The sequence below is a fragment of the Alosa sapidissima genome, chromosome 17 (genome assembly GCF_018492685.1).
Source record: "Alosa sapidissima isolate fAloSap1 chromosome 17, fAloSap1.pri, whole genome shotgun sequence".
Taxonomy (NCBI): Eukaryota; Metazoa; Chordata; class Actinopteri; order Clupeiformes; family Clupeidae; genus Alosa; species Alosa sapidissima.
Genome location: NC_055973.1, coordinates 34131548 through 34157903, shown reverse-complemented (window position 1 = coordinate 34157903; position 26356 = coordinate 34131548). Strand labels below are relative to the sequence as shown.

Sequence of the window (26356 nt, the reverse complement as noted above, 5' to 3'; positions counted from 1 at the left end):
GCTGGGCGAAGCCCATCTTTATGCAAATGAATCCGTTGAACGCGAGGCGGCTATCCAATGAAAGCACGAGGTTGTAGGTCCTTTGTACTACCACAACAGTGCCTGTGAAACTTTGGTTCCGCTTACAAGACAAATAATGTTTTTAATGATCTCTTCCACGACCACCCAGTAGGCCATAAAACAAACGAAACTAGGATTTGGATGAATATATTGACTATATATTGAATACTGTTAAGTACATGCCTAAAATTGTGGTCCATTTGTGGAAAACCACTTAAGATACTGTAGCGTCGGTGGATGTACATGTTTAACGTTGAATGAGTGTCTCCCAGAATGCAGTGCGAGTGAATGCTCTAATGTGTAATGTCGGTTATAATAGTTGTAGTTGCCTTCACCATGTTGTGTATTTGTTAGCGTGTTAGTCTCTTTGGTTGTACCTCATGTGTTTATCCTCGTGTTGATGTGTGTGGTAAACCCTTATTGTGTGTTACATGTGCGGCTGAGACTACCCCTGTGAGTCTGCCTGTTTCAATAAATGGCCGTCCTGGCCAAAGGTGAATCTTGTCTGAGGGTGAGATCGCTACAATACGTTAAAATGAACTGAGTATGACCTGGAAGTTAACCTCCTACAGAGCAGGCTAGTTGTGTTGCAGAAATTCTCAGTTACCAAGCTGGGCTTCACGTAAGCCACAATAATGGTGTGAAATTGTTTTAAAAAGCTTAAAACTGTAGACCATGTTGTAAGTCACTTTGGTTAAAAATGTGTCAGCCAAATATAATGTAATGTAATGGAAAGGAACTGACTCAAATTAGCGAGACTTATGGCAATAAGCAGGTTTAGCCTTTAGCGAGGTTGATGGAATTACCCCCCAGGAAGAAGCAGGAAAGGGATACAGTCTTGTTGGGAAACAATTTTATGTCATAGATTTGTCATCCAACATCAGACTATTTACAAACATTAAAAGAGACCAGAACCATCGGAGGACCAGAGCCGTCGGAGGACCAGAGCCATCGGGTTAGGAGGACGTCCTCGCCTCTCCATCATCCATCCATCTGTCCATCAGGCTCCCGCAGCACAGCAGCTGGACGCTGCACTCAGAGTGGACGAGCCGGAGAGACGAGCTGGAGAGAGTCCAGCCACAGGTGAAAGGCCAGGAGGCGGAGTCACGGGTGTGGGGGGCGGAGCCACATGTCCATCATGCCCCGTCGGCCCAGTCCGGTCCAGTTCCGGTCATCTCAGAAGTGAGGTCTCCGGTGCCGACCCGTGTACTTGGTGTCAGCACGCACTTCCCTGCAGGGGCAGGAGGGGCCAGTCAGTACAGGGGTACGCGCGCACACACACACACACACACACACACACACACACACACACACACACACACACACACACACACACAATCAAACCTCTCACACACACACACACACACACACGCGCGCACGCACGCACGCACAATCAAATCAAAGAAATCTGAAAAAATGACCAGGTGTACCTATGTTACCCAGTACCCAGGAGACACACTGTAAAACTACTTTTATGTAAGATCAATACTTTCCAAGATACAGCCAGTTTTATTGGGGGGGCGGGGGTCAAAGTTGTCAAAGTTCACAAGCCCATAGCACAACGTCCATGTAGGAGGCTCAACGTTTGCATGCTGGTACATAAATATTTATAGTATGTAGCAAAATCTTCACGTTTGGTCTGGATGATCCTTCATGGTCATAGCTGTCCCTCAAAGTTGATCAAAATGTTATTGAAGTTTTTGGCTGGGCTCTGTTTAGGCCTTCAGAAGACATTTGTACTCAACATAGGCTCTTAATTTATTTTCCTTATTGAGATAAGTAGAAAATAAATTTCTTCAGGGTCTGAACAGCAGACTTCACATGTCTGCAAAATTATTTTGGATCTCTTTTTCAGAGAATCCAAACACCTTGAGGGAATATACAAAGATCTTTACTTTTGTTTTTATTCTCCATGATCCCTTCTTTTTAAAAAAACACCAATTTGACTCGTCTTATGCAAATCTTTCTTTTTTATTTTTCACGCTGAGCATGGGCAAAATGCACCATTGACATTAATATGCTTTGTATAGAGTAACCACAGGTAGCACTGAAATCACTGAAATGTTAAAGGATAACCCCCCCCTGCTGAGGTACTCTCAGGTGATCACATCAGAGCAAAATCAGAGCACTCTTTACATCGCCAGAGCACTCTTTACATCGCCAGAGCACTCTTTACATCAATGCTATACAAAACATATTGATCTCAATGGTGCACTTTGTGTTTCGTATAGCATTGATGTAAAGAGTAAATAACCGAAGGCAAATTTTGCTCTGACGTGATCACCTGAGCAGAGGTGGGGATATCCTTTTCCATTTCACAGTGCGTCTCCTAGATCAGGGGTTCCCAAACGTTTCCACGACAAGGCCCCCCAAATACCACTAGGTTCTGGCCAAGGACCCCCTTGATGTGTTATTAAACCCATCGACAATACTACGGCAAATTTAAAAATACATTAAGCTAATCCTAATAATTATTTTAGCCACAAGCACTTCACGATGGAGCATACAGTGTGTAAAATTACATTTGGGGCTTTCTGCTATAAGAGAGCTATCACTCTACTATTATTCCCAGTCATTATCATGGAAAATAATGTTCAGATATGCAACAAATTATTATAATGGCATTGTATAACAACCCTCATAGTAATAGGTATATTTAAAATTTTTCAAATGTATTTATTTGTTGCTTTTATTTTTCCCTCCAACTTGCTGAGGCCCCCCTGGCACCCCCTCGCGGCCCCGGCCCCCACTTTGAAAACCACTGGCCTAGGTAACATAGGTACACCAGGTCATTTTACAGTGTGTCTCCTAGGTAACATAGGTACACCTGGTCATTTTACAGTGTGTCTCCTAGGTAACATAGGTACACCTGGTCATTTTACAGTGTGTCTCCTGGGTAACATAGGTACACCTGGTCATTTATTCAGAATTTTTTGAGACATAAGTGCGTGGGCCATGGTTGAATTGACGTAGAATGACCCTTTTATAACCAATACGCTATCAATAAGTTATCAATACATTATCCCATGCAATCAATACGTCATCAAATACAATCAATACGCCATCAATACGTTGCCACCAAATCGTACAATTGGACTCATCTGTCTTTTTACCTCATCAGTCACTTCATGCATAAGCATGGACATGTCTAGAAACACTGAAATATGCCATGTCTGTTTGATTTCTAAGAGGCTCTAAGGCAGCGGTCCCCAACCACCGGGCCGCAGGACATTCCTAACCGGGCCGTAGCCTGCAACATGAGTTTAAAAAAAATGCATGCAAACTAAACTAAATTTAATTCGCAATAATGTCACGTTTTTACATGGCATAGGTCTATATGCAGTTGTTTGATTGCACGCATGTTTGCATTTTGCAAGGTCTATGTTCTTACGTCTGTCTGTCCCGCCTTCAACACTTTTACATACAGTATTGCCTTCAGCGCTGCGCAGCCTCAGGTCAGCTCACTTCACTTGATCAGTTCTTGGCGAACGGTAGTGTCTAGTAGCTAAACTGCTAGAATGAGCAACAAAAAACAAGCATCTTTAGCAGGTCACTGGCCAGAGTGTTTGAGTTGCGAGAGCCGCTGCAGAGATTTCTTACAGAAAAAAAGTCACCGTTAGCTGCACATTTTAGTGATGAGGACTGGGTGTCAAAACTCGCTTACCTGTGTGACATATTCGGGTTGCTTAATGACCTCAACCTGTCACTCCAGGGGAGAATGACGACTGTCTTTAAACTGGCAGATAAAGTCGCTGCATTTAAAGCCAAGCTTGATTTGTAGGGACGACGAGTGGACCGGGGTGTATTTGATATGTTCCAAAAAGTAGTGGGGGTTTTGGGAGAGACTGAGGCAGGGCCCTTTCTCTCGCAGCTGGTGCGCGATCACCTTGTTGCGCTTTCAAATGAGTTTGAGCGTTACTTCCCATCCTCCAAAGATCCACGGCAAACCAATGAGTGGGTCCGCAACCCATTTGTCAATATCCCGAATAGTCCTAACTTGTCAGCACAGGAGGAAGAGCAGTTGATCGAAATTGCAAATGAAGGTGGTCTTAAGAGTGTGTATAAAGAAACCTCTCTGGCGGGTTTTTGGATCAAAACCAAAGCAGAATATCCCAAGATAGCCGTAAAAGCGCTGAAAACGTTTCCCACCACGTATGTATGCGAGGCTGGGTTTTCGGCAATGACTGCAACTAGACAAATTGCGCAATTGACTGGACATTTCAAACACACTGAGGGTGTCACTGTCTTCCATCACTCCCAGATGGAAGCTTCTTGTTGCAGGGAAACAAGCAGGGCTCCCACTGATTATATTCGTAATGCACGTTTAGTTCCCATGTTTTGTTCCCATATTTTGTTAAGCATGTTCACACTTATAGATGTAGCTTCAAGTTGTTCAATATTCATAGTTCATATTGTTCAATTTTCACTTCTTCAAGTTCACGTTTTTCACATGTTTAAGAGATCGTTACCTTCACTGTTCATACATAACTGGAGCTAGTTCTTTTCAAGTAATGCATGCACAACACATATGGAACATGGAACCCCCGACCCCCCCCCCGCCAGTCCGTGAAAAAAAAATAGGAATCAAACCGGTCCATGGTACATAAAAGGTTGGGGACCCCTGCTCTAAGGTAATGAAATATGACACATTTGTTAATTGTTTAAAAAACGTTTTTTTAAGGTATCGTGGCCGTATTGATTCTGCGATTCCCAGCCCTAACTCACACACACACACACACTCACCGGCCCTGCCTCCTGCGTCTCTCCTTCTTCTCCACGATCCAGTCTTTGCTCTTCTTCACACTCCTCCCCCTCATGCTCTTAAAGCGGGACCTGTCACCGTGACAACACAGTACGTCGTCACCATAGAGAACACAACAAACACTCACACACCGACACTCATGGAGACGCGGTTAAAAAAATACAGGCTTGTGTGTTTTAGTGCTCATTCAAACTGCCACCCTCGGACTGGGGGTGTGTGTGTGTGTGAGGAAGGAAAACCCCCCAGAGCGGTCTGTGTTCCGGGGGGACGACGCCCTCTCTTCCTCTCGGTCAAACTGCTCGTTCAGCAGGAGGGAAGGGGTGACCCTCTACTGATCACGGGCCTGACCTTACAGATGACCACTAACCCTTTAATGATCACGGGCCTGACCTTACAGAAGACCACTAACCCTTTAATGATGACTGATGACCACTAGCCCTCTACTGATCATGGATGACCACTAACCCTTTAATGATCACAGATGACCACTAACCCTCTACTGATCACGGGCCTGACCTTACAGATGACCACTAACCCTTTAATGATCACGGGCCGGACCTTACAGATGACCACTAACCCTTTAATGATGACAGATGATCACTAACCCTCTACTGATCATGGGCCTGACCTTACAGATGACCACTAACCCTTTAATGATCACAGATGACCACTAACCCTTTAATGATCACAGATGACCACTAACCCTTTAATGATCACGGGCCTGACCTCACAGATGAGGTCTGTGTGTGCTGTGTGTGTGTGTGCGGTGTATGTGCGTGTGTGCGGTGTGTGTGTGTGGGGTGTGTGTGTGTGTGGGGTGTGTGGGTGTGCATGCGTGTGTGAGCATGCATGTGTGAACATGCGTGTGTGTGTGGGTGTGTGTGTGTGTGTGTGTGCATGTAGTGTGTGGTGTGCTGTGTGTGTGTGTGTGTGGGGTGTGTGCAGGGGTGTGTGCGTGCGTGTCTGTGCGTGCGTGTGCGTGCGTAGGGTGTGTGTGCGTGTGTGTGTGTGCGCATGCGTGTGTGTGTGTGGTGTGTGCGTGCGGTGTGTGTGTGTGGGTGCGTGCGGTGTGTGTGTGTGTGTGTGTGGTGTGTGTGTGCGTGGGTGTGTGTGTGCGGTGTGTGCGGTGTGTGTGTGTGGTGTGTGTGTGCGGTGTGTGCGGTGTGTGTGTGTGCTGATGACCACTAGCCCTCTACTGATCATGGATGACCACTAACCCTTTAATGATCACAGATGACCACTAACCCTTTAATGATCACGGGCCTGACCTTACAGATCACCACTAACCCTTTAATGATCACAGATGACCACTAACCCTTTAATGATCACGGGCCTGACCTCACAGATGAGGTCTGTGTGTGCTGTGTGTGTGTGTGCGCGCGTGCGGTGTATGTGCGTGTGTGCGTGGGGTGTGTGTGTGTGTGGTTGTGCATGCGTGTGTGAGCATGCGTGTGTGGGTGTGTGTGTGCATGCGTGTGTGGGTGTGTGTGTGTGTGCATGCGTGTGTGGGTGTGTGTGTGTGCATGCGTGTGTGTGTGCGTGCGTGTGTGCGTGCGTGCATGCGTGCGCGTGTGTGCGTGCGCGTGTGTGTGTGTGTGTGTGTGTGCGTGTGCTGTGTGGGGTGTGTGTGTGTGCTGTGTGGGGTGTGTGTGTGTGTCTGTGCGTGCGTAGGGTGCGTGTGTGTGTGGTGTGTGCGTGCGGTGTGGGTGTGTGTGTGTGTGTGGTGTGGTGTGTGGGGTGTGTGTGTGCGTGTGTGTGTGTGTGTGCGTGCGCATGCGTGTGTGCGCGTGCGTGTGTGCGCGTGCGTGTGTGCGCATGCGTGTGTGCGCGCATGCGTGTGTGTGTGTGGTGTGTGGGGTGTGTGTGTGCGTGTGTGCGCGTGCGTGTGCGCATGCGTGTGTGTGCGCATGCGTGTGTGTGTGGTGTGTGCGTGCGGTGTGTGCGTGCATGCGTGCGTGTGTGTGTGCGCATGCGTGTGTGTGTGCGCATGCGTGTGTGTGTGCGCATGCGTGTGTGTGTGCGCATGCGTGTGTGTGTGCGCATGCGTGTGTGTGTGTGTGTGTGTGTGCGTGCACCTCTGCGTTGTAAACTGAGCCTGAGAGGACACTCCTCTCTCCACCGTCTCTGATCCGAGACCCTGAAACATCAGAGAACACAGAGCAGGTCAGGAGCCACAAACCACTACTACTGCTGTTGCTACACAAATAACTATTATTATTATGCATTACCACTACCACTACACAAATAACTATTATTATTATGCATTACCACTACCGCTACACAAATAACTTATTATTATTACTACTACACAAATAACTATTATTATTACTATAGCATTTACTACTACTACTACTGCTGCGGGGTATTCCATCAACCTCGCTAATGAAGGCGGCGCTTAACAGAAATAGCCTGGCTTGAACTAGCATAGACTTTCACTTGGGGCTGAAGCCGTTCCATTAACTCAAGTTAGTGGCATCTTGGCCTCGTTTATTCAAACGAGGTTTAGTTCAGCTTTATCTCTGCTCGTGCACGAGGTAGAAGACCAAAACAGTAGATTGACGAAAAATGTTGTAAAATTAACAATACTAGACGATTTCTTTTCGATAGGCAAGCGCCAGCTACAGGATTTTCATCGAAAGTCATCAAATTTAACATTGAGAGAAAAAAAGAGATTGCCTACAGAAATTGGAGAATAATGAAAGCATACATTTAAAACAACAATGCTAATGGTTTGAAATCAATTGCGAGTTTGATTGGCTTCACTCTTGAACACATAGACTATACAGTCTATGCTTGAACAGAACGAGTGAATGAATAAATAGTATAAACTTAAACAACTTTGGCATATATTCAAAACTATCTATAGCCTACGTTCTTTTATTAAAAGAGTTCACTCCAAATTATTGTCTAGGTGTAGGTGGTCATAAAACTAGATGTACCGCAGAGCGGTACAAAATATGACCGCCGCCCAGTCCAGCACATTTTTCCCACAAAAATAAATCACGCTGAAAGGCCTATATGATTCTAACTGTCGCACTAAATTGCATTATCCACACTCAATTCATTATCCACACTGGTATCTTCTAGACAACAAGTACTAAAACATAATTAGTTCATAGATTTCACATGTAAAATTCATTTTATACAACCCCACCCCCATCTTGCCTGTTCATAATTTTGAGAAATTCTTGAATTGTGTGCATGTGTGCGTGTACAATGTTTATGTTTATGTGTGTGTGTGTGTGTGTGCGCGCTTGTGTGTGTGCCTGCGTACAGTATGTGCCCGTGTTTGTGAATATGGATGCATGCGTACATATGTCTACTGTGTGAGTATGCGTCATACGTATGATTACTGTGAATGTATGTGTGCGTGTGTATCTGTTTATGCACATGTGTGCATATGGAATGGGTTAACATGACCCCTGAAGGCAAACATTCGGAAAAAATTGGTCATCCTAGGCCCTACAGTTCTCAAGATATTCACAGAAAACTGTGTCTGCCCTACCCTCCTTTCGGGGGGTCCAGTCCAGTGGGGGGGGCTACAGATCAAAACGAAAAACGATGGTTCTATGCTATCCATGTGGGGTTACATGCCCACCAAGTTTCGTGTACCCCGGTCTTTCAGTGTCCTGGGAATCCTTGTTGGTGTAGGTCACTAAATGTATACATACATTATTTTATTGTAAGGCCCCCCATGAACGAAAGTTCACAAAACTTGGCATGCATTCGGAGGGTGTCATAATGATCCTACACTTTTAATTTCGTGCATTTTGACCATGTCAGCCAGAGATATTGTGGTGAAAACACCTAATTATTTGCTTTTTAATTTTTAACTAGGTGGCGCTATACATGAAATAAGTGGTAATGGGATAGGTTGAAATGCCCCCTTAAGACCAACATACGAAAAAAAGGTGGACCTCCTAGGCCCTACGGTTCTCGAGATATTCACAGAAAACTGTCTCCGGCCACCTACAGGCCAGTTGGTGTATAGTAACATAAATTAATTTATTGTGTGGCCCCCCATGAACGGAATTCCACGAAACTTGGCGTGCATTCAGAGGGTGTCATAATGATCCTACACTTCCAATTTCGTGCAGTTTTGACTATGTTAGGTCACAGATACCTGCGATAACACCTCATTTTTACTTTTTTGTGTTTAACTAGGTGGCGCTATACATGAAATGAGTGGTTATGGAATGGGTTGACATGGCCCCTTGAGATCAACATACAAAAAAAAAAAAAAAACTGGTCCTCCTAAACCCTACGGTTCTCGAGATATTCACAGAAAACTGTGTCTGCCCTACCCTCCTTTCGGGGGGTCCAGTCCAGTGGGGGGCTACAGATCAAAACGAAAAACGATGGTTCCATGCCATCCATGTGGAGTTACATGCCTACCAAGTTTTGTGTACCCCGGTCTTTCAGTGTCCCGGGAATCCTTGACGGAAATTTGGACATGCAAAAAAAAAAAAAATCTGACTAAACCTATATGATAATAAAATAATAAATTAGTATCAACATAATATCCTATTGTCTCCCATAAGTCCCAAACTGTTTGAAATAAAATTATCTGAAATGCAATGGCTTTCAATTCAATTTATGCCTAGTATTTAATCTGTGTAGCACACAGTTGATTTCACATTCATGAACAATCGTCGACACATGAAGCAGTTTTAATTATTAGCTGCCTAGTCTAGAGAATAATTATCCTTGGCTTGCATCAGATATAATATAGCCCACTGGCAAACCTGTCACTGAACAGCCTACCAAATGTGCATGACCGTTTATCAGCAGTAGACATGTGTCTTTCATCAAAGATTATAACTAAAAATGCCACCATCAAGGTGATAAACAATGTAGCCTTAATACTTCGTATGGGAAGCGAACCTGCGAACACGCAAAAATGTAATTCCTTTGCTATGCCGTCTCGCTGCACTTTACACCACCACCGAACGTAAGTGACGCAGAGTAGCACGATTCCTAAAACCACACGCATGTGAAGTTAAAACATTTTTAATCGTATAATCTTCATACATTCTTTGGAGCTAGTGAATATGTAAATCCATGCTTGGTGCACTGTCGGAAAAACATTTCTAGACCTACTTCTATTTTTGAAGTTGTAGGCTACAGGTGACGAGAACACAGGTTGACGGAACCATCTTTTTGGACTCGTTTTCCGATTGATTGTTTTTTTTTTGCAACACAGCTTAATTTAGCTTGAAAGTTACCCTGCTACGGAGCAGGTTAGGGATTCACGTTAACCTCATTAATGGAACGGAATTCTCACTAAAATTTGCGAGACTTATAGAAATAAGCCAGGTTTGGCCTTTAGCGAGGTTGATGGAATACCCCCCTGCTATACAAATAACTATTATTATTATTACTACTACACACACACACTACTACTATACAAATAACGCTTATTATATTATTATTACTACTACACTAGAATATTTACTCATAAGATGATCACATGTGACAGGGGTGAAAGGTCACGGCTCAGAACTGACCTTGGGCAACATCCCACTCACTCCAGCAAACAGGCACAGAAAGAACCTGCAAATGGAGACACACACAAGCCTGTGTGAGCACATCAACACACACACACACAGACAGACACACACACGTCTGTGTGAGCACCACACACACACACGTCTATGTGAGCACCACACACACACACACACACACACACACACACACACACACGCCTGTGTGAGCACATCAACACACACACACAGACAGACACACACACGTCTGTGTGAGCACCACACACACACACGTCTGTGTGAGCACAACACACACACACACGTCTGTGTGAGCACAACACACACACGTCTGTGTGAGCACCACACACACACACACACGTCTGTGTGAGCACCACACACACACGTCTATGTGAGCACAACACACACACACACACACAAGCCTGTGTGAGCACATCAACACACACACACAGACAGACACACACACACGTCTGTGTGAGCACCACACACACGCCTGCGTGAGCACCACACACACGTCTGCGTGAGCACCACACACACGTCTGCGTGAGCACCACACACACGTCTGCGTGAGCACCACACACAAGCACAACACACGTCTGCGTGAGCACAACACACACACACACACGTCTACGTGAGCACAACACACACACACACACGTCTACGTGAGCACAACACACACACACACACGTCTACGTGAGCACAACACACACACACACGTCTACGTGAGCACAACACACACACACACACACACGTCTACGTGAGCACAACACACACACGTCTACGTGAGCACAACACACACACACGTCTACGTGAGCACAACACACACACACACGTCTACGTGAGCACAACACACACACACACGTCTACGTGAGCACAACACACACACACACGTCTACGTGAGCACAACACACACACACGTCTACGTGAGCACAACACACACACACACGTCTACGTGAGCACAACACACACACGTCTACGTGAGCACAACACACACACGTCTACGTGAGCACAACACACACGTCTACGTGAGCACAACACACACACACACACATCTCTCCTACTTCTTTGCCTTGGTGCTGTTGGGGTAATCCACCACCACACCCCCTGTGAAGCCCGCCCTCATCGCCTGGCCAGTGATCAGCTCCAGCTAGGAACACACACACACACACACACGTCATCTTCTATACATACTTACTTTACTGTGTGTGTGTGTGTGTGTGTGTAGGCCTAGATGTGTTACCTGTTCAGAGTTCTCTGGGTAGATCTGGAAGACTGCACGTGCGCCTCTGGTCTGAAACACACACACACACACACACACACACACACCAAAAAACACTAACTCAGTAAATCTGATCCCACCAAACCCCCATACATACACACCAAAAGTTACAGAATAGAAACTAAAGCTAACGGTTAGCATAATCGAACTTAGATATTTAGAGCAAACATTAGTCCATTTACAAAAGCGTTACATGAGAAGAGTTCTTTGTTTACAAATGACTTAAAATACTCAAAGGCTAATGTCTCTCCATATAATACCGTGTAGGAAAACACGTGACTGTCTCATCAACGCTACTTGAACAGAAGTAGCTGCACAAAATCCCAAGTACGTCTCAGTCTCGCTGCACAAAATAAACATTAGGCGTGCATGTGACAACGTGGACCCACTAGCGATCATGTGACACTTGCTCTGCTGCTGGGTTTTAATGCGTGATTGAGTGTTTTTCCCCATAAGTAATTTAAATACTCGATAATGTTAATTTGCACATCATTAAAACAACAATCACAATATTATCTATCTATCTATCTATCTATCTATCTATCTATCTATCTATCTATATATCGCCCCCTAGTGCCTATTGAGAGTGAGGAGTCACATGCCAATTTGGGTTGATTTGGATGGGGTCTGAGCCGGTCGGCCATGATGGTATGTTACTCTATCGGTTGCCACGGGTGACAGCGCCCCAAACACAGTGACGCAGATCAGGAAAGACGGCTTGAGAAGTTATTATCACGGTGTTTAAACTGACACATTAAGAGGAAAGACTGCTTGAAAAGTTATCACGGCGTTTAAACTGACACATAAATAGGAAATGAAAAAGTTGACTTGAAGTTGCCCCCCCCCCCAATAGATATTGAAGAGTTAACTAAAAGAGTAACTGTGCGCAAAGTGTGTGTGTGGTGTGGGTGTGTGTCTGGTGTGGTGTGTGTGTGTGTGTCTGGTGTGGTGTGTGTGTGGTGTGTGTACCAGGCAGGAGTAGAGGGAGCTGAAGAAGGCGTAGAGGCGTTTGGGGGGACTGTGGCTCCTCTTGTCTGCATTACACAGCCACTGAAGAGCAGAGATGCTGCACACAGAACAGAAGAGTCAGGAGCAGCACACACGCACACATACACGCACAGGCACACACACAGGCGCACAGGCACGGACAGGCACGCACACGCACACACAGCCACGCACACAGGCACGCACACACACACTTTCCACTTCAGCACAGTCGTCGTTACCTGATGCAGCCGTCGAACGTGCCAGGCCTGAAGGGAACGCCCTCCCCCATATCAGCCAAGACCAGGCCACCCTCCACCTCACGCTCCAGAGCCACGTCTGCAACACACACACACACACACACACACACCACACACACGCAGGTAAGTACGGGTCCAGTCTGACTGGTTCCAGTTGTGCAGATGTAAGGAGAACCCCAAACCCAAAGAAGTGCAAGCGCGCGCACACACACACACAAAGGCAGAGAAGAGCAGGCGCGCGCACACACACACACAAACGCAGCCCAAACACAGAGAACCACATGCACACACACCCAGAGAAGCGCAGGCTCATACCCAACATGGCCGGACTGATGTCCACACCGACCCAGTAATGTCCCTCCTCCGTCAGGTAATCTCCACTCAATCCAGAGCCACACCTGGAACACACACACACACACACACTTTAAAGTGTGTAATCATTAACAGACTAGCATTATGTTAAAACAGCTGATCAGTTGCAGAGGGAACTTTTACATTAACTTGGCAGAAGACCAGTAATGTCTCCAACACCACGGCTTCAGTTCCACTTTACAAACACACACTCCGGTTCAGTTCCACTTTATTACTCTACACACACTCCAGTTCAGTTCCACTCCAGTAACACACACTCCAGTTCAGTTCCACTCCAGTAACACACACTCCGGTTCAGTTCCACTAACACACACTCGGCTGTGCAGCTCACCCCACATCCAGCAGGAAACACGGCTGGTCTTGCGGAAGGCTCAGGAGCTCCACAGCGCGCTCCGACATCTGACTCTGGATCTCGATGATACGAGAGCTGCACAGTGAGTAGAGATCAGAGAACAGCTGTGACCACGAGCTGCACAGACCATTAACACAGTGCAGTCTATTTAAGCACTAACAGTGCAGTCGTCCATTATACTACAATCCACTCCATCCAGTTCATCCTCATGGTCCTGTAACCGGTCACCTGAGGTGCTCCTCATCCTCATGGTCCTGTAACCCAGTGTTTCTCAAAGTGTGGTCTGGGGACCACTGGTGGTCCGCAAGCTATCCCAAGTGGACCGCGAGCAGACGTGGTAAAATATAATATAGATGAGTTGTTTGCAATATTGAACCAAATTGTATGTAAATACAAACAGTTCTGTAACAATGCTTATGTAAGCCACGCCAGTTTAAATGAATTTTCTCACACAATATAAGCAAGGTGCAAATACAATAAGCAAGGTGGTTCAGTGAGTAGGCCTACTGTGTAATATACTGTTAAAGTAGGACTACTGTTTTTTTAGCTAGGTGGTCCGTGAGGTTGTTTTTATTGGTTAAGTGGTCCTTTGTCTGAAAATGTTTGAGAAACACTGCTGTAACCGGTCACCTGAGGTGTTCCTCTACAGTGCTGTCAGGCTCTGGGGAAACCAGCAAGGGATGCACTGTCTGGCTGCTCAGGAGCATTGGAGCACAGGAGGACTAAGGGCAGTGGGTATCTGATGGGCAGGGTGTATCTGATGGGCTGTTGCTACTAAATATCCAGTGTGTGTGTGTGTGTGTGTGTGTGTGTGTGTGTGTGTGATGTGAGAAAGACTTTTTGAACATATAAGCCTGGTGAGTGGCTCAGATGTTCTAACACATTTTTTCAAGTTGCTGAGGAGTTCAAACATCAATCATCTCTCGCTAGGAATGAAGACTTAACTTTTAACAGACTACTCAAAATCTAACATAAATGTATTAGTGACTTACTTTTGTGAATATTTCTTGGCCTCTTCTTCATTGTAGAACTGCAGGGAAACAGTAGCATAAAACATGAGGAACAACAACAAATGTAGCCAGTAAGTTATATACCATGTTGACTCTTCTAGCTGGGCTTATAAACAACAGCCGACAATTCTTTATCAATCAATCGATCGATTTATCCACGCAATCAAACCAAAAGTAAGCATTTAAAACAGAAAAGCATACGACTGATTCCAAAACAGGACCCCGACAATGTTGTAATGTTGTACGAAACTCAGCTAGCTAATTAGCAGCCTGCTAAGACAGCACGGAGCTGCGCAAAAGACGCCGCGTGCCTATTGTGCTACTTACCACCTCCGGAGGGGCCATATGCTCTGGTCTTCTACAGCTCGAAGACATGGTTGATTTTGGCCGGGAACAAAACTTACAAATGTAAAATCCCGGTGAGTTTAGAGGGAGCGACTGTTCTGCACAGCAGCTGTAGTGGACACGAACCCAAGAACCACATGTGTGTTTGCCTGTGACGTCATAATTCTGCGACAACGGGGACACATTTAAAGGGAAACTGGCATAAACAGAAAAAGTAAAGCTCGATATCTCTATCACCAACCAGCCTTGACACTTTTATCTGCATCGATGATAGATTCCCAAATACATATAGGCTACAGGCTTAAGTGGAAAAATACTGTATATTTGTTGGAGTTTGCCGAGAATTTAGGGAAGGTAACTTCCGGCTAATCCTGCAACCTAATTGGTGGTTGTCAGACACATTCCGGATATTGACAATATGCGCTTTCCTCTCCTCTGCCGTCATGGCGGAGGTCAGCCGTTGGCTGGGAGTGAGAGCATTCAGGATTTCTGTCCTCTCTTCACCTAAAGTTTATCACACCGCTGGTGTTGTTGAAGCGCTTGCAACTGCTGTCTCGTCAGCACCTGACAGTGCGGAATATGAACACCTCACGGAACTGTCAAAACCTGAGATACACCGGCGACAGCCGGCGAAGAGGGGTGAGCAACCAAGTTTAGAGGACTTTGAAAACACTGTTTATGGAAGAGGGCTTACTGAAGTATATTATAGCGGCAATCACGAACATGGACCCGAGAGTTCGTCGGCTGTGTCTCTGCCTCGAGATTTTACCGGATACTGTGTGGTATTTTTAGACGAGAGAGGTCAAAGTCTTGTAGTGTGTAGATCACACACGGAGCGCGGGCATGATCGCCTGGCAGCTAATCGCGGATCACATAGTTCTGTCCGGAGCGTGCATATTTGGGCTGACGGACAACTACTGAGGGCGAGACTGAACGGCAGAATGCATCCGTTGCACCAGCTCAGAATGTACCGCACTTTAGCGCTGCAGACAGACCCACAGTCCAAACTGCTCAATTCTCTAACTTCACTGTGGCCCGTCCACCACTGGCCTGGGGCTCGAGCCTACAGCTGGAAGAAGGATGACCAGTCCTCTCCCCCACTGTTCCGGAGCAGAACCGCCTACTACGACATCCTGCATGTGTCCCCTAACGCCACGCAGTCGCAGATCAAAACTGCCTACTACAAGCAGTCCTTCCTCTACCACCCGGACAAGAACGCGGGCAGCGAGGAGGCCACCCGGCGCTTCGCCCAGATCAGCGAGGCGTACATGGTCCTGGGCAGCAAGTGGCTGCGGAGGAAGTACGACAACAACATCCTTAGCCAAGCGGACCTGCAGAGCGGCGGCCGAGCAGCGTCCAGAGACCCTGCGACCGTGCGGCCCTCCAGCCACCACCAGCAGCAGCAGCGCACGCGCAGCAACACCAACGCGTACGCGGGCGGCAGGGTCCACTACGACTTTGACGAGTTCTACCGGGCGCACTACGGCGAGCAGCTGCAGCGGGAGCAGGACGCACGCAAGCGCAAGGAGGCGCTCAGGAAGCTGCGGCAGGAGGAGTTCAGGAAGTTCCGGCGGAAGAGGATGGCCGAGGTGTCCGTCTCCGTCCTGCTGACAGTGGCCGGCATCATTCTGTTCAGTCTGATCGAGTCTTGAGCTCAGGGGGTTCTGGGACTGTGTGTGTGTGTGTGTGTGTGTGAGTAAGAGAGAGAGAAGTGGTTGTGAGATTCCAGGACTACAGGTGAACTTTTGAATCCCGCTTACTGAAGGATCTATGTGTGTGTGTGTGGGAGCAGCTAGGCTGAGAGACGCCCCTCGAGCATTACTGAGGGCCGGACTATCAAGGAGTCCATCAGAGTGGCTTGTATGTGGCTAACACGCACACACGCATACACACACCCACACACAACAACACTATTCTGTGTGAGTACCTCTCAGCTCCATACTGTATGTGCTCCTGTGTTGCTCCTGTCTGCTAGACTGGAGTGTTTTGGGTCCCCCAGTGTGTGTGTGTGTGTGTGTGTGTGTGTTTTGGGTCCCCCAGTGGGTCAGGTGGCCTTGACCACTGCGCAGCTGAAACTCAGAACTCAGACACACACACACTCACAAACACGCCAATGTCATGCACAGGGGTCCCATGTGTCCATATGTTGTGCTGAGACCAGTTATTAAACCTGCAGCTGAGAATGACAACCTGCACCTGTCTGATCTTTGGCTCCCACTAGAGGGAGCCACACCCACACAAACTGCAATCACTCACTGTGCTGACCAGTTGGGCTTGGAATGCAGTCTACACACACACACACACACACATTATTGCAATTTTTTATTTTTTATTTATTTATTTTTTTTTTAGAGAAGAGGGAGAGATGGAGAGAATTGGAGAGAGGGAGAGGGAAGAAGAGAGGGAGAGAGAGAAGAAAGGGAGAGGGAAGAAGAGAGGGAGAGAAAAGGAGAGGGGTGTGTGTGTGTGTGTGTCAGGGTGAAAAGAGCTTGTCAGTCATGATTTATTTTTTATTTAATTTATTTTTTTTTTTATTTTTTTTTTTTTTATTTGCAAACATCATTGACATTACAGAAAATGCAACACTACGACATGCACATGAATACTACATACGACAAACAGACGCACATTACATAAACACATACTGTAACTTAACAAGACATCACATTGACTTGGCTTCCACAAACATAACACAACATAACATTAATAACAGAAAGGCTAAGGATGATTTGCGTCCAGGATGATTACAGATATGATTATCAGGGATGAAATTGATGACCGGAATGAAAAGAAGGGGGGATGCGGATGGTAGCTCTACGAGTGTGAATGAGGTGGTGTTGGGATGGGGGTGGGGGGTGAGGGGTAGTGAGTATGTGAGGATGTATGTGTGTGTGTGTGTGTGTGTGCGCATATGTATAAGGCTGGCTTGCTGTTGGGCCAGGAGGAGAGAAGCTGGAACATAGAGAGGGAGGGTTTCAGAGGAGAGGAGTTGTAATTATTCTATTAATGATAAGTATAATAATAGGAATAACTGATTGCCTGGTTGATTGCCTGACTGATTGCCAACCTGGGCACCCATTAATGGCCACAGTTCCACCCAGCCCCTGCAGTTATACTGCGACGAGCTGACAGAGGGGAGGACCTGTGTGCCACCCATCGCCCCAGGCCCCCAGCATATGCACACATCCCCCACTACCACGACCAACCACACCTCGCCCCCAGACCTTCACCCAACACGCCACTCTTGACCTAAATATGTACAGTATGTGAATGGCTAGGTTGAGGGGTCTATCTAGAGTGTAGCATTAAAAGAAGTGGGCATGCATGGTGAATATCTGTCAGGATTTCCCCATGCACACCACACTTACCCTGTGTAAGATGTATGCCTCCTCAATGTGTGCATTAAAATAAGTGAGGCATGCAGATAGACACCTGATGAGGCATCTACCTGCACTCCACTCTTACCCTAGCCTGTTTTGTAGTTTTTGTTTATGTATGTCACCTAACATGTAGTGCGATTAAAAGAGAGTAAAGCGCGCTGTGTGCTTCCAGGACAAGGCGTGTGCATGAGCGTATGAGGAGGGTGCACACCGGGGGCCCAGGGCCAATAGATAACCCACAGGACCCAACCAATGCCAAAACCACACAGCGACCCGCCAGGACCGAGTCTCCCAAGCCATCCAATGGGGCCCCGGCAGAATAACGATGGGAGAGGCAGAGAGAAAGAGTGAAATTAGTAAAGTTATCAGAGAATGTAAATAAAAGGGGGAGGGAAAGAAGGGGATGCTATTTATATTACTAATACTAATAATAATAATAATAACAATAATAGTTCCAGCTACCCTCCCCTGCCTAGTGTTCGATGATATGTATATCTGTTGATGAAGTGTGTTATGATCGTGTGGAGATGGAACTCAGGCAAAGAGGGTCAGGACTGTAAGTAGGTGATAAAGGGGTACCAAGGAGAGGTTGTATCCTGAGTATTGATTAAGTTTGTAGTTGATAGGTTTTCTAATGATATATAGTCTGTTAACAAGTTTTTCCAATGAGTGATGTGAGCTTTTTTCTTAGATTTCCAGTTCATGAGGATTGTTTTCTTGGCGATAGTCAGCGCTACCAGCAGTGTTTTATTGCAGGAGTTGCTTAAATTGACTGTGGATGTATCACCAAGTATGCATAAGGAAGGGGATGCTGGGATGTGACAGCCAAAGATGGAAGAGAGAGATTTTGTGACACTCACCCAGAAGTGGTTGATTGGAGTGCAATGCCAAACTGCATGAATGTATGTATCTGGGTTATTTTGTGTGCAGTGAGTGCAAAGATCCGAGCCAAACCCCATTTTAGCCAATTTATGTGCAGTGAAGTGGAATCTGTGAAGAACCTTGTATTGTATTAGTTGTAGATTACTATTCTTTGTCATGAGGTAGATGTTTTTGCACATTTTGGTCCAGAAGTCGGCACCGGGAGTAATTGATAAGTCTGATTCCCATTTGTGATATGGCAGGCCAATTGTTTTTTCTGAACGAGATATAATTTTGTAAATTTGGGAGAGTATTTTTTTGGGAGAGGGAATATTAAGCAGCTCTGAGATTGGTGGGGGAATGTCAAGGTTAGCTGTCTGGATGTTAATTTTTCCTAGGATAGATGATTTAATTTGCAGGTATTGTAAGAAGTGTTTACTCTCGATGCCGTGCTTCTGGACCAAACAGGAAAATGAGGCCAGATTATTGTCTTGAAGAATGTGTTGAAGGTGAGTGATGCCCTTTCCCATCCATGTGTGAAAGTTAAGTGTTTTTTTATTGACGGTGAAATCTGGGTTATTCCAAATCGGGGTGCGAATTGATGGTGCTATAGGTGAATCAGTGATGTGGTAGAATCTCCACCAGGCTGTCAGAGTAGCTGAAATTGTTGGGGCTTTGAAGGATGGATGTTTATAATTTAGGCTAAATAAGTCTGACAGCCTGGGGGAGACTTTTATCCCTAAGTAAGTGATATAGTTAGTGCAGAGTGGGATAGGTGAAGAGTTGGCTGTCACATCCCAGCTGTTGGGATGTAATGGGAGAACTGCAGATTTATTCCAATTGATTGAGTATTCAGAAATTTTAGAGAATGTGTCAATGAGTTTGATGGTTTCTTCTACTGATGTTGTGGGGTCTTGAAGAAAGAGAAGAATGTCGTCAGCATAAAGGCTGATTTTGTGATGCATATATGGAGTCTGGACACCTTTGATGAGGGGGTTCTGACGGATGGCAGCTGCTAGGGGTTCAATGAAGATTGTAAATAGTGAGGGGGAGAGTGGGCACCCCTGTCTAGTTCCCCGGTGAAGAGTGAAACTTTGTGATGTTAGTCCATTGGTGATTACTGTGGCTGAAGGAGAGGTATATAGAAGTTTAATCCAGTTAATGAACGACTCCCCGAAGCCAAACCTCCCTAATGTGGAAAACAGGAAATTCCAGTTCACCCTATCAAAAGCTTTTTCTGCGTCCAGAGTTGCTATGATGGTATTATCTTGAAAATTTGTAGAGTGATACATTATATTTAACAGTCTGCGGGTGTTGGTGGATGAAATTCTACCTTTAATGAAGCCTGTTTGGTCTGGGTGGATAATGGATGGGGTGACCTCTGCTAATCTGTGTGCTAGCATTTTTGCGATTATCTTATTGTCCACATTGAGGAGAGAAATTGGTCGGTAGCTGGATGGCAATGTTGGGTCCTTATTGGGCTTGAGGAGCAGTGAAATTGAGGCTGTGGTGGAACTAGTTGGAAGACGTCCTTTCTGTTTTGATTCATTAATCATTCTGATGAAAAGTGGAGCTAAGATGGTCCAAAATTGTTTGTAGAACTCAGCAGGAAAGCCATCCGGACCTGGTGCTTTATTATCGGGCATCTGTTTCAGGGCATCAAACAGTTCTTGTTGAGTTATAGGTGATTCTAGGTTTTTTATTTCGGTCTCATTGAGTTGTGGTAATTCGATGCTGTTTAGGAAAGAGTCTATGAATTCCTGGTTGGGGTTTATTTCTGAAGAATATAGTTTATTGTAAAACTGGTAAAAAACATGATTTATTTCTTCAGGTGAGCTGGTTAGCTTCCCTGCTGAGTTCTTTATGACCGGGATTGTTGATTTTTCTTTGTTACGTTGGATTTGATTTGCTAAGTATTTACCTGATTTATTGCTATGGTGGAAGTTTTCCTGCCTTAGACGGTGAATCATAAATTGAGTGTGTTTATTGAGTATTTCATTGAGTTTGAATTTATGTTTCCTAAGTTTTGCCTGTGTTTCTTCAGTTGGGTTGCTTGCATTGGTTTCTTCTAACTGTTTAATTTTATTGTTGAGTTCTACTTCCTGTTCTTTTTCCTTCTTTTTTTTGTATACTGAATATGAGATGATTCTTCCTCTGAGTACTGCTTTTCCTGTTTCCCACAGAAGGGAAGGAGATGATTCAGGGGAGCCGTTCATTTCTAGAAAGAATGCCCACTCTCTCCCAACAAAACTGATGAAATTTGGGTCTTGTAAGAGGGATGTATTAAAACGCCATTTGCTAATTGGTCGCTGTTGGTTCGTTATGTTCCATTTAATTGTAACTGGGGCATGATCGCTAATGACTATGGGATGAATAGTTGAATCAGAGATATTTTTCATTATAGAGTTGCTGGTTAGAAAATAATCAATACGGGAATAGGAGTGGTGGACCGGAGAGAAAAAAGAGTAGCATTTGGAGTCTGGGTGCTGAAGCCGCCAACAATCGCCAAGGCCAGAATCGCTCATGAACTGTTTTATTGTTTTTGTGGATTGCCAGATTCGTTTGCTTTTAGAGTGATCAGATCTGTCAAATGTGGGGTCTAACACTGTATTAAAGTCGCCTGCAATTATGATGGGACAGCCAGATAGAGTTGAGATGGAGGTGAAGAGGTTCTGAAAGAAAACTGGGTTGTCTGTATTAGGGCCATAAACATTAACAATTGTTACAGGGGTATTGTGAATTGAGATGTTTATGATGACAAAACGTCCTTCTGGGTCTGTGATGGTGGCGTTATGGATGAATGAGATTCTTTTGTTAATCAGAATGCAAACTCCCCTTTGTTTTGTATTGTAATGAGATGAGAAAATGTGATTGAATTGTCTTGATTTGATGCGGGTGTAGTCTAATTCTGAGAGATGAGTTTCTTGTAGGAGACATATGTCAGCTTTTAAACTATCCAAATGATTTAAGATTTTGAGCCTCTTTGCCTGAGATCCAATCCCACGGATGTTCCAGGTCAGGAATGTAAGTGGTACCATGTTGTGATTGTACAGTTATGAAAATGTTTGTTGTGTCAGTTAGATAGGAGAGGGGGAAGGGGGGGTGGAGGAATAGGTATGTAATGTGGTGTGCGAATGAGATAGGGGCTGAGAAGAATATAGAGCATAAAGAGGTAGGAATTTGGTTCTGGAGTGGTGACAGCATGAACATTTCCTGTTTAGCATTGAAAACATACAGATCATAATTTGACTTTAGCCTATAGACATAATAAACAAAAACAGACAGGACACACAAGCAAACATGTATAGACAAAACACCATGAATAACATTAAACATTGAGAGAGCAAAAGAGAATGGGTGGGTAGGGGGAGCAAAAGGAATGAAACATAAGAAGAGAGAGGTGATCCAAGCATCAGTAGGCAGTGGGTTAGAGAGAGTTGAGGGTGACAATGTTATAATCATGATGAATGTTGGCGTGAGGTATGATGTGCTATAGCCAGGTGGTGATATTGGGGTTGCGATACAGAGTTCCATTGACATACAGTTTATCGACTGACAGTGCTGCTCGTTTGCCCTCTTGCCTGAGTTGTTTCATTATGGGCAAGAGGGCTCTTCTTCTTTCCTGTATTACTTGTGTGAATTGGTCGTTTAGTCCGAATGAAGTGCCTTTCAGTTCTTTCCCTTTGCTTTTGATGAGTTCTTTGTGTTTGAAGTGTTCGAACTTGGCGATAATTGGAGGAGGTTTTTTATTGTCTTTGGAAGTGAGACGGTGTACACGGTGGAAGGTAATCTTGTCAACTGTTTCTGGCGGTAGTTTGAGAGATGACTGCAAGAATTCTTTAACTGCTTTCTCTGGGTCGTCGGGTGTATCTTTAGAAGTTGGCAGGGGAATTCCGGAAAAAATTAGGTTATCGCGCATGCTGCGGCACTGGAGGTCTAGGATTGTTTCTTTCATGATCCGATTTTCGCTGGTGAGTTGATTAACATGGTCGGATAAGTTTGTGATATTTCCTTTGAGTTCACGGTTTTCTAATGCGAGTGTGTCGATCTGTGATTGGGAAAATTTGAGGCTGGCTTTTAAGTCCTTAATATCTGCGTGCAGATGTTCCAGTATTGCAAGTTTGTTGTTTATGGATTGTAGTAAACTGACCTCGATGGATGTAGAAGTAGTGCAAGCGGTAGGTGATTCTGGTTCAGTCTCTGTTGAGTAGTCACGAGTGCGTTTCTTGCTGGGTTCAGATGACATAACGTCCAGAAAGAAGAGGTTGCCGTTGGAAAAGGTGGAGAATATAATCCGGTTTTTGATGAGAGTTGTAGAGAGGTAGTGGTTGTTTTTAGTAGAAGAAAAATAAAGTTTTGTATTTCTGTTTACAAGCGTCAGTGTTCAGTGCGCTGCCATTTTGGATCTCACCCAAAGTCTCGCGATGTTCAGTTCAGTGCATCAGCCAATGTCATGCACAGGGGTCCCATGCATAGACATAATATACATAGACGCCGCATCGACCGCTGCTCCCTACTAGCGCTGACGAGATTTGGAGCCGCCATCTTGGACCGGTCATCCACTCCACTCAGTGTAATCTGTTTGGCCGGTGCAATGAGCTGTCAGCACCATAGACATAATATACATAGACGCCGCATCGACCGCTACTCCTTACTAGCGCTGACGAGATTTGGAGCCGCCATCTTGGACCAGTCATCCACTCCACTCAGTGTAATCTGTTTGGCCGGTGAGATGAGCTGTCAGCGCACTTAATTACAGTTTTTTCTGAATGCTTAAACACATTTTTTGTAACTATGGCTTTTTTTGCAAAACTCTACACACAAATGGCAAAACCACTCACTGAGTTCGCAAAACTAAAAGCACAAACACTGCTTTGCACTCAGTTTGCAATTTTGTAACACACACTTTGCACAACTGTAGGCACAATGGCTATTATTTACACTATTTTGCCAACTCTCTGGCACACTTTCTCATGTGAAAACTGTTTTAGATAATTAGTTCACTTTGCAATCAGCCTAAGCACTATAAATAAGCCACAGGTAATGCACAATGGGTACGATGGAGTGAGCAGGAAGAGTGAGAAGAGAAAAAAACAGACAAAAAAACAGTCTACATGTGGGGATATTGTCATGTCAGGCCTGGATACGTCATTCCAGAATATATTTTTCCCGGTGCCTTGGACTAGGACATTGCATGTGATGTAGACAGAATTTTGAGAGAGACGACCCAATGTAGACTGATTTGTTTTGTCTCAGTGAAATGCTATTTTGTGTTTTGACTTGGAAAAACACACTTGTGTTTGTTTTGATGTGTGTAAATAAACACTACTGTAATACTTGAAGTTTGGATCCCTGTATGTTTACAGAACTATGACAAAAGTATGACCTCAAACTGACATAGTCTACCTTGTGCACAGAGAAAGCAAAAGCCAGATGTGTTTTATATTCATACCATCAGTGTGTAGTTGGCACATTGTGTGCTTACTATTGTGATGGCTTGTGTTTACTGTTAGATACGAAAACACCATTTTTACGAAGGTGTGAAGAGTTAAGCAAGGTGTATTAGCTTTTGCAAGAGAACTACAATGTTTTGCTGATTGGGTGAGAGGTTTTGCCATTTGTGTGTAGAGTTTTGCAAAAAAAAGCCATAGTTACAAAAAATGTGCTTAAGCAATCAGAAAAAACTGTAATCATATCTCACTGAATACCGAACAGATTCTCAAGCGTTTTTTTTTGCTGCAAAGGTCATACATGTAGCTATGATACAGGACACATGATTTAGCGTATTTTAATATTCATAGTGGGTTTAACAGTAATAGAATATTCTGATATATGATATAAAGTGACCTGACGTCCGATATTAAAACTGGGAACATAATCCATGTTTGACAGCATAGACAAAACTAGTTTGATACAAGTTTAATGAGTTAAATATAGTTCACAGTTGACAGAAAAGTTCCATCAACAGCATTATTCACAGTCCACAGAAAGGTTCCATAAACATTTAAGTGAGATCAGTGCCATTCAGACATCTGAGGGGTATTCCAAGTAGGCCTATGTGGTTTAGTGACAAACTTGGGTAAATTGACTCAGAATAAGTTGTAAACCTCCCAGTAGAAAAGCTGTATGATACAGGAAACATGGTTGTGTGTATTTTAATATTCATAGTGGGCTTAACAGTAATAGAATATTCTGATATATGATATATTATAAAGTGATGACATCCAATATAAAAACTGGGAACATAACTAATCCACTTTTGACAGCATAGACAAAAACTGGTTTGATACAAGTTTTAATGAGTTAAATTTACAGAAAAAAATCCATTAACATTTTCAGTTCAGTGCCATCAAAAATAAAGTGATGAACAGACATTGGTGTGGCATAAAGGAAATGGAGTAACTGGGTTCAATATCAACAGCATTTGTTAGACAAGTTCCATAAATATTGTAAAGTGCAAGTTTGTAGGTTTGTTTCTGATCCTTAAAAAACAGACATTGGTTTGGCATAGTAAGTGTAACAGTTCATCAATTCAAGACAAAAAGGTGACTTGTCACTTGTACAGTGTCAATGGGTTCATCAACAGCATCTGTTATTTACAGTTCACAGAAAGGTTCCAGCCCCAATGAAGAGATTAAATAAAAAGGAATTAAGAAACATTTTAGAAACTGCTAAGATCAACCCGTTCATTGCAATCAGTAAAGAACCGGGGAGTGTCTTCACAGGCTCAGTGAGACAGAGTTACCGTCATACAGTTGGTTCTATGATTTCGACAACTGGTGTATGTCATTTTGTATGTTCCCACCTTGCTAAAATTGCTTGGGTACACTTTGGCTGAGAACAAAAGTGCTTCAGACAGCAGGTGGGCAAATAAGATGGCATAGTAAACTGGGTAAACTCCATAAAAGAGGACTGAGTCAACCAGATGATGGGAAAATGGGACACAGAGTGGCGAATGCAGGTGATGAAGGTGGAGCTCATAAATCAAACATTCAGTCACAGTGTAGCAGATGCCCTGCAGTACTGCAATGAAGAGCTGCACCTTCCTCAGTTCCAGGGGTGTGAGGAGACCGTTCAGTTCATTCACAGTCTTCTTGAACAAGGCAGTTGTTCTGGAGAGATACAACATAATAAATAAATGAATGAAAAGGAATTTGAGAGGCATCTTATTCTTGTTAGGGTAAATGACA

The 26356-nt window shown here is 44.7% G+C and overlaps 2 protein-coding genes and 1 long non-coding RNA gene across 4 annotated transcripts; 2 read left to right on the top strand and 1 right to left on the bottom strand.

The window, feature by feature from the left end:
- Window positions 1-898: 898 nt before the first annotated feature.
- On the bottom strand, window positions 899-15105 carry bud23 (BUD23 rRNA methyltransferase and ribosome maturation factor). Its single transcript, XM_042068141.1, has 12 exons — window positions 14908-15105; window positions 14563-14600; window positions 13550-13645; window positions 13162-13244; window positions 12829-12925; window positions 12572-12668; window positions 11564-11614; window positions 11385-11470; window positions 10330-10375; window positions 6898-6959; window positions 4804-4893; window positions 899-1291 (listed from the first exon to the last, which is right to left on the bottom strand). Exons 1-12 carry the CDS (start codon window positions 14953-14955, stop codon window positions 1237-1239), a joined length of 849 nt encoding a protein of 282 aa, XP_041924075.1. The 5' UTR covers window positions 14956-15105; the 3' UTR covers window positions 899-1236.
- LOC121688512 lies at window positions 5839-17114 on the top strand. Of its 2 annotated transcripts, none has more exons than XR_006024615.1 (2): window positions 5839-5853; window positions 16925-17114. It is a non-coding gene; the product is annotated as an uncharacterized LOC121688512 (long non-coding RNA). The 2 variants fall into 2 exon arrangements; XR_006024614.1 differs by lacking the exon at window positions 5839-5853 and adding an exon at window positions 5892-5910.
- Window positions 15312-17114, top strand: dnajc30b (DnaJ (Hsp40) homolog, subfamily C, member 30b). The gene has a single exon (XM_042068132.1). The coding sequence runs from the start codon at window positions 15369-15371 to the stop codon at window positions 16575-16577; it is 1209 nt and encodes a 402-aa protein (XP_041924066.1). The 5' UTR covers window positions 15312-15368; the 3' UTR covers window positions 16578-17114.
- Window positions 17115-26356: the final 9242 nt, after the last annotated feature.

What these genes read in the sequence shown, in the direction of transcription:
- bud23 (XM_042068141.1), bottom strand. Translation starts at nt 14,955, where the DNA reads ATGTCTTCGAGCTGTAGAAGACCAGAGCATATGGCCCCTCCGGAGGTG. An exon ending in CATCAGTCCGGCCATGTTGG is followed by an intron (nt 12,926 to 13,161) that starts GTATGAGCCTGC and finishes TGTGTGTTGCAG; the next exon opens with ACGTGGCTCTGGAGCGTGAG. An exon ending in TGAGTGGGATGTTGCCCAAG is followed by an intron (nt 6,960 to 10,329) that starts GTCAGTTCTGAG and finishes CTGATGTTTCAG; the next exon opens with GGTCTCGGATCAGAGACGGT.
- dnajc30b (XM_042068132.1), top strand. Translation starts at nt 15,369, where the DNA reads ATGGCGGAGGTCAGCCGTTGGCTGGGAGTGAGAGCATTCAGGATTTCT.